The sequence below is a fragment of the Condylura cristata genome, unplaced genomic scaffold, assembly GCF_000260355.1.
Source record: "Condylura cristata isolate star-nosed mole 26May11 unplaced genomic scaffold, ConCri1.0 scaffold00038, whole genome shotgun sequence".
Lineage (NCBI taxonomy): Eukaryota > Metazoa > Chordata > Mammalia > Eulipotyphla > Talpidae > Condylura > Condylura cristata.
Genome location: NW_004567139.1, coordinates 7,484,757 through 7,492,792, shown reverse-complemented (window position 1 = coordinate 7,492,792; position 8,036 = coordinate 7,484,757). Strand labels below are relative to the sequence as shown.

The following is an 8,036-nucleotide window of genomic DNA, read 5'->3' as shown; positions in this document are numbered from 1 at the left end:
CCGCCCACGGTGCTCTCGGGACCGCCCCGCCCAGGCTCCGCCCATGGTGCTCTCGGGACCGCCCCCGCCCCGCCCACCGCCTGGGGTCCTGGCCTCTGGCTACTGCTATAGCGCCCCAAACCTTTGGAACCCTTTCTAGCCTGGTATCTGTCCTGGACCCGCGGGCGATAGACGTGGAAGAAGCGAAAGCAGCCCCAGGCGCCCCTAAGTCTGACTCTTAGTAGCAGACTCTGGGTTCCTGGGCCGGTTATTCTGCTTTATCATCCAATCACCCGCATAAAGTGCCAGTTAAGTGCATCGAGCAGCTGCCCTGGGGGCAGAGAGGCTAAGCTGGCGGCTCCTAGGGCCCCTTCAGAGGGCCGTAAACCCAGTGAGCGTGGGGTGGGAAGGGGAAGCGAGGACAGTCACTCGCTCGCCCGCCTGCACTCCCCCCGTCCTCCGTCCCATGTCGAGCTTCGGTTGTGTAACCCACGGGCACCCTGAGAAATGCAGACTTGGGGAACTCGGAGCACCGCCTCATCTGGTCCCACACTCCCTGAGGCGGCTTGGAAGGCACTGGGGCCCCCCTGCAAAGCTTGCTTCTTCCTGGCAGGTGGGGCAGGGTTGACCTCCAGGGGGAAGGGGCTCTGGATGGCCAGACAGGAGGACGGTGGGAGGGACGCCATCCTGCGAGGAACCGCCATCCTGGGAGGCGCAAGAGCAGGCCACAAGTTTCCTGAGCACCTACTAGGTGCCGGACGCTGCTCTTTCCCAGAATAAGCCCAGGGGAAGCCCCCTTGGCCCAGCGGGCATTGTGCCTCAGTGGGCTTGTGCAACTGCACACAGATGCTGCCAGGCTTTGTTCTAGGGGGTTCTGGAGAAAAGCGAGCACAGGGCAGAGTCGGTGGCCAGGCTGGGGGGTGGGGGTGGGGGAAACTGTCACCAGTGACAACTGCCTCCAGGCCCTGCCCTGAGTTGTTGGCAGCTAGGGGAGCCCCAGGCTCCAGAAGCCAGAGTTCAGCAATTGGAGAGCCTCGGGTTGGGGAGAGGGGTCTGGGGGGGTTGATGGAGGATGTGGGGCTGAAGCCAGGGCCAGGGCAAGTGAAGGGTCACCTGGGGTTGCTGAGGTGGGTGGAATGCAGGGGGCGTGGCAGAATGCAGGTGGCTCCCACTGCCAGTTGGAAGGGTGGTTATTGTTAAGAGAAAGGTGGGGTGGCTGAGAGACCCCTGGGTGTCTAGCTTGGGGGCCTGGACCATCATGGGTGTTCTGAAACTCCTGCAAACATACGTGGGTGCTGGAGTGGGAGGCCCACAGATGCCCCAGGGCCAACAGCCCCGCAGGCCGTAGCCTTGTCCTGGGGTCATCTCAGTGGGGGGCTCATTTTCCTGAGCTGGTTGTGGCCATCTCATCTGCGCATGTCCATGTCAGAAGCTGGGGTGGAGCCGCCCTTTATCCTGCCTAGGGTGACTGTAACCCTGAGCAGTCCACAGCCTGTGCTCCACTGGTCGGGGGGCCACTTAAAGACCTGAGGAGGATTAACTGGGGAGTGGCAGGTGCAAGCCTGCCCCCAGGAGGGGGGTCAGGGAGGACAGGGGCTCCAGGCCTATGCAGGGTCGGGGAAAGGAGCATTGGAGGAAAGTTTCCAGGGTGATAGGAATCTTCCCTGGAAGATTCCTGCAGTGATGGCTTATTGGAAACTTGTGTCAAACTTCAGAGCTGTCCATCCCAGTTAATTTTACCGTACATTTTTGCTTGAAAGTTTAAAGTACTTTATTTCTTAAAAAGGAGAGAAAGCTGGGTCAGCGAGGTGCACAGGAGGGCAGGGCCACGCTCAGCCCTGGCCTGGACAGGGTGTTGGTGCTGGCAGTGGCTGCTGCTGGCAGCAGAGGAAGCAGGCCCTGGAGGGGGCCGTGGGCAAGCCTGGCAGATAAGCCGTGTCCTGAGGGCCTGTTCAGCACAGTGGGGTGCCCAGAACAGGCCACTCCACCCCCAGCTGCACAACCTGGTAGCAGCAGCTGACCTGTCACTTGCCTCCAAAGGGCCAAGATGCTCAGGGACTCGGCCTCCCTCTCAAGCCCAGCCACACTGTGGACCGTCTTAGGTGAGCCCCCGTGGGAAGGATCTGCCTTGGGCCATGCAGTGGAGTCCTGGGCCTGAGGACTGACCCAGGCTGGTGTCAAGGGAGCCCAGGCAGGGGCTGGACCCAGAGAGGGGGAGCATGCCCACCATACCAAGTTCTCCCTCAGAACTCTGAACCTGCTGGGCTGGTTGGTCTGCCAGTGACCTTTTGAGCAGCTTCCTGGAGGCCCAAGGGCCCAGACAGATCAGGGCCCAGGAGAGGCCAAGAAGCCAATCCCCGGGTCTCCATAGGGAGTTAAGTGAGAACTGCACTCCAGCTCCTCCCAGACCAGTGACTGAGGCCCCCACCTTGCTGGTCACTCATAAGCACAGCTGGGAGGGGCTTAGAGTTGACAAGTGACCCCAACAATACAGCACCACCTCCTGCCAGTGGAAGTGGGAGACTCACGTCCTGACACGACTTGGTCTGTACCTTTGGAACCAGTCCTGGCCACCACGGTAGATCTTTAAAAAGCACCCCAGTTGACAGGGGCAGAGTGCTGGGGAGCTGGGCAGGAGAGGCTCTCTTTGGGGGAGCCAGCCAAACACGCAGGGCTCCTTTCCCAGGAGCCAGGGCCCCTCTGCACCAAAGGAAGCCCTAGGGGTAAACTTACCCCTGCTGGCAGCCTTAGGAGACCCGGGCACTAAAGGTGCTCCATGTGGGTGTCAAGAGCTGCTGGTACCTTTTTTGGGGAACCAGGACCCATGCCTGGGCACTGGGTTCCAAGTCTACCTCACCCAGTTTCCCATTTCTAATCATAAAACCGTCCCTGACCCCGGCCCTCCCTGGTGGCGCAGCGGGTTAAAGCACTGCACTGAGAAGCTAAAGCCACTTCCGCATGAGTTCGATTCCCGCCTGCCCCGGAGGTGACCACATGGTGTGGCAGACCTCTCCTGACCCACCCGCTGCTCCCCTCAGCAGTGTACTTTGTCCATCTGCCTGTTCTGCTCCCCACTCTGTCTCTGGTGAAGCCTCTCACCGCCCCGAGCCTCTGGCCTGTACCCCAGTTCTGTATGCATAAATAAATAAATCTTTAAAAAAAAAAAAAAGTCCGTCCCTGACCCCAAGGGCTCCTAGGTTGTGGGATGGCGCCACCTGGTGGCCTGTCTGAACACGACAGATCAAATTTCTAAGGGACGGTCAGCTCAGGGAAAGCAACCCTTTCAGTAAGCGCAGTGTCAGCCATAGGAAACCAGGCCTTGGTGACACCTGCTGCGGAGGCAGCCAGGCAGCCCTGGGCTGCCGAGGAGGCTGTGCTTGGGCCAGACACCCGGCACTAAGGAGGACAGCCCACGCAGTGGCCCCAGTCTCCATTTCAGTACATGAGCCCTATGGCGTCCGCCAAGCCCACCGCCCAGCCTGTCCTGTGTGTGTGTGTGTGTGTGTGGGGGGGGAAGCGGAATACCCCAGAGCAGCGCTGCGGAGCTGACCCTGCAGCCTCTCCTCAGCTGAGCCAAGAGCGGCTCCAGTAAGCTCAACGTCCTCAGCCTCAGCTACCCGGGGCAGTGGGCAGATGTGTGGGACCACGTCCAGCTTCATCAGCTCTAGAGAGGGACAGTAACTGCTCAAGATCAGGCAGGTCAGCGAGGGGGAATTGTTAGGGTTCACTCCCCAGGAGCCAGACCAGCCAAATGTGTTTCTGCTCATCACCGCTCTGGAACAAAATGTTTCTTCCTGGACACCTGACGCACTGTTCTCACCCGTCTGTCCGGAAACCCATCTCTCCCCAGGCACCCAAGCCCCTGTGTGAGGGCCGGAGGCGGGCAGCCACGTCCAGGCGAATCAGTGTGTCTCTGGCCGTGACAGGGCGCCGCTCTGTGGTGTCTCTAGCGACCACACATACGAGGCTCAGCCAACTGCCCGCTTCCGCCCATTACTTTCAGACTTTGATCAAAAAAGGGGTGGTCTTGTCTTACTTGCCCACTGGGACACCCAAGATGAGGGGTGCAAGGAGAAAGCAGCTTGCCCCACCCCAACCACGTTTCCCTTCCACGCTCAGAGACAAAGCACAGGCCAAGAATGTCTGAATCTTTAATACAGCCAGGCCAGCACGCCGCTCACTTCAGCTCCTTCACCGCCAGACCTAGGGGAGAAGAGACACAGTGAGTCTCCAACAGCCACGCGTCGGTGCTGCCCCTCTGCAGCAGCACCCCAGCTCCAGTGTACCCCAAATGCTCACGAAGGAGCCCACCAGGGAGGTTTTCCTTAAAGGCCTAAGTCTCCAGTGGCAGACACAGTCAGACCCGGGGCCAACCCCAGGGTGACCACGCCCTGGCCAGCCGCCTCCGGATCGCCCCCCCACCCCCGCCCTCCCCTGCACCCCCAACAGACAGTGCTCCACACAGATGCACCCTGCCGCAGGCTCACCTGGGGGCAGGGACTGCTTCAGCTTCTCCGCCTTCTCTTTGTCTGTGATGACCAGCGTGTACAGGTACCGGCTGCACCGCACTTTAAACTTCACGTTATCCTTGTTCTTCTTGATCTTGACGGCTGGAGGAGCAGTGGGGAATCAAGCACTGCACCCCAGAAAACTGCCGCAGGTGACACAAGGAAGCAGCGCTGCCCCACCCTCTCCCCAGTAGGGAAGGGCAGTGGGGGCACCCGCACCTCCAATGAGCAGTCGGGCCTGGCACGGGCACAGCACCCCCGCCTGGCTGCTAGCAGAAAGTCCTTCACAGCACAGGGGGATGGCGGGAAACGGGGCGCCTCAAAGCCCCCTACTTCTGGGATGGGTTCTCCAGCGAGGCAACCCGGGTGTCGGGCTTACCTCTGGTGGGATCCCCCTGATAGCGTGTGAAACCCCCCTAAAAACAGGTGGAACCCACTTCCCAGGCACTTCTCGCTGCCCAACCCAGGACCACGGCTCCACACGGGGGGCTCCAGGCAACACCCCGCGAACAGCCAGGCCGTGTCCCCATGCGCCTGTGCTTCCGTGGGTGCTGCTGCCCCAGGGGCTGGAAGACATCGCCCCCAACTCAGACCCGGACGAGCAGGCGGAAGGAGAGGTGCCCACCACACAGGGCCGCCTGGCCCAGGAGTGCCCGCTGCAATGAGCCCAGAGGCCAACAGGCTTCACCCAAATCTCCTGCCTGCGCCTCTCATCCTGCCACCCAGTGGGGGCCGCGGACAAGCGGAGCGCCTGCAGCTCACCAACGCCTGCACTGAGCCGGGACCACCAGCGGCCGCCGGCAGTGCCTAGGCCCAGGCTCGGGCCGAGGCATCCCGGGCAGAGCCCGCCCCATGTGCTGCGCCAGCCCCCACCCGAGGGGCGGCGGGGTAGCCCCGGAGGGCACCGCCCACCAGCAGAGCTGGGACTTGAGCTCAACGGTGACCCGACTGCGACCTGGACCAGTCACAGATCACCTTTCCCGCTTTACCAGAGTGTGCCGCACCTGCCACCTGCCGCAGGCAGCCTGCGGGTGCCCACAACGGTCGCCCTGCAGCAGGCCGGGGGGCACCGCGCTCGGCCGCGCCCTCCGGGGCACTTACACTTGGCGTCCTTTCGCCGGGCCGTGAGCAGAAAGTCCTTGATTTCCTCGATTTTGCGCGGCTGCAACGCAAAGGAAACGGGCAATGAGCCGCGGAGGGCAACGACGGGCACGCCCGCCGGCCGCTCGCGGGGCTCCGGGGACCCCTGCAGAGCCGCGCCGGCCCCGACGGGCGGTCGCAGGCGGCGGTCGTACTCACCATGGTTGCGGGGCGTGCTGGACTGCGCGGCCGGCACCTGTGGGGGGACGGGGCAGGCCGTCAGCGGCGCGGGGAGCCGGGAAATGCCGGTCTCGCCGCTCTCCCACCGCCTCCCCTCTACCTTGACCCAGGCCCAGGGGAACGCCGCGTCCCGCACCCCACCGAAATGCCGGTCGCACCGCTCTCCATCCACCTCCCCCTCTACCTTGACCGAGGCCCATCGCCCCCAAATGTCGCCCGGCCATGGATTAACCCGGATTAGGCTCCGACCCACGAATACCACAGAGAGACACTCACAGCCACTGCAGAGAAGCAAGGAGGACGGAAAAGAGAGACTTCCGTTTCCGGGAGGCTAAACGCTACCGCCGGCAGCCTGAGTACGGTGTCTGCGAAGGGTCAAGAATGACATAGGCGTTCGCCTTTCCCAGTGCAGCATCTCTGCCCCCTTCTGGCCCAAACTGATAATGCAGCTCCGCGAACCTAACTGGCCACCTCCGGGCTCCACCGCGTCAGCCCCCCACAAACCCCAGCTCAGCCCCCCACAAACCCCAGCTCGGCGTTGTTAGCAGCAATTTGAAGACCGAACACGTGCTGCTTACTACTTTTATTTGAACTGTGCATGGGGCCTCGACGCAGAAATTTCCTCACCTAATGGAAGGGACTGGCCCTTGTGGGCTTGAGCGCCTGTCCAGGGTTCCTCACGCGGCTGGCGGCCTCCTTTCCCACCGACCACTGATCTGTGCAGGACTCTTGTTCTTTCTGTTTAATGGCGCTTCCCCACTTCCTGCTCCCGATTCCTTTAGGAACAGGTGTAAATAAAAACAAGCCAACACCTCTAATGGCAGAGGTGACCCGGGGAGCATAGTGACCTCTGGGGCCCCTGTGACAGGCGGCTCTGTTCTTAGAAGGGGGGGACGAGTCTTGTGGGTGCTGGGACCCCCCACCGCTGTCCAGAGTCCCAGCCGTGGCTGAGGGTCCCCAGGGGCAGCAGCGGGAAGGCGGCCATTCCCGGCTCTCGGCTCTCCAGCCTGCTCCCCAAGCTTGCTAATACTTCCTCAGCATATGTTTATCCTCGACTCTCCTGAACCGGCTTCTCGGGGAGGCTTGGGGGAGCCTATACTTATCGATTTTATTCTTATCCTCCACTTTTATTTTATTTTATCCTCTCTACAAGTGTCTACATTTTATTATATTTGTTTCCCCCGAATTTAATAACTCAGCAACAGGATGCAATTGCCCAGTGTGTTACACAGAGCAGCGCACAGAGCAGAGCCGGAGCCTCTGAACTCGTGCTCCCCCTCCCTCACGCCCCCCTTCCTTTTCTCCCTCCAGCCCAGCCCAGGGGAGGGTCTCCCTCTGGGTGCTGGCGAGGACAGTCCTCGCCCCCTCCCCCCTGGGGGTCGCCAAGCCTGCTAACTGTACTAGAGAGTCTCAAAGTACTCAAGGCGGGCTTTTGCAATCCCAGAGGCATCCAGGTGCTGATAATGGGAGCCGCTAACGGGTACGATCTCAGGAGTCTGAAGGTCGGGGTACAGCCCCCAGCTCTGCCAGCCCTCTGCCATCTCTCGATTGGTGTCTTTCCGGTCATTCTGTCCTGCTCTGACCACCCCTTCAGCCTCCTGACTCCAGGCCCTCGGGACCAAGCCCTGCCCGTCCCTTGAGCCCACTGCCAGGGGGCAGGACCCTTCCCTCTGCCCCCACCGGTCACTCAGGCAGGAGTTACCCAGCACCCTTCTTGATAGACCAGGCGGCGTGAAATGTACACATTTGTACCCACTTTTCTTTGAAGGCAAGAATGGGGTGCCAGTTCCAGACAGGCAGCCCTGAATTGTACCTGTACCCGGGTGTGGGATGCTGTCGACGCTCCCTGTGGGGTTGGAAGCGCGTCTGGGCGCGCTCACCCTGTGAGGGGAGGAGCTGGCTGGACGCTGAGCGGTGGGAGAGGGGAGGAAGAAATGGAGCTGGGGGGAAGAACGGTGGTGGGGGTGACGGACCGACGGGTGAGGGGAGGTGGACAGACCGGTGAGGGGAGATGGAGGACAGGTGAGGGGAGGTGGACAGGTGGGTGAGGGGAGGTGGACAGGCGGGTGAGGGGAGGTGGCGGACGGGTGAGGGGAGGTGGACACAGACTGGTGAGGGGAGGTGGACACAGACTGGTGAGGGGAGGTGGACAGGTGAGTGAGGGGAGGTGGACAGGTGAGTGAGGGGAGGTGGACAGGTGAGTGAGGGGAGGTGGACAGGCGGGTGAGG

At 61.8% G+C, this 8,036-nt stretch overlaps 1 protein-coding gene across 1 annotated transcript; it reads right to left on the bottom strand.

Annotated features, from left to right (window-relative positions):
- Nucleotides 1-4,113: 4,113 nt before the first annotated feature.
- Nucleotides 4,114-6,149, bottom strand: RPL38 (ribosomal protein L38). Its single transcript, XM_012733072.1, has 5 exons — nucleotides 6,084-6,149; nucleotides 5,787-5,823; nucleotides 5,589-5,649; nucleotides 4,467-4,589; nucleotides 4,114-4,182 (listed from the first exon to the last, which is right to left on the bottom strand). The coding sequence occupies exons 2-5, from the start codon at nucleotides 5,787-5,789 to the stop codon at nucleotides 4,157-4,159; spliced, it is 213 nt and encodes a 70-aa protein (XP_012588526.1). The 5' UTR covers nucleotides 5,790-5,823; nucleotides 6,084-6,149; the 3' UTR covers nucleotides 4,114-4,156.
- Nucleotides 6,150-8,036: the final 1,887 nt, after the last annotated feature.

Coding starts and splice junctions, on each gene's coding strand:
- RPL38 (XM_012733072.1), bottom strand. Junction 4,590..5,588: donor CCGGCGAAAGGACGCCAAGT/GTAAGTGCCCCG, acceptor CTGCTCCTCCAG/CCGTCAAGATCAAGAAGAAC. Junction 4,183..4,466: donor GAAGCAGTCCCTGCCCCCAG/GTGAGCCTGCGG, acceptor CTTCTCCCCTAG/GTCTGGCGGTGAAGGAGCTG.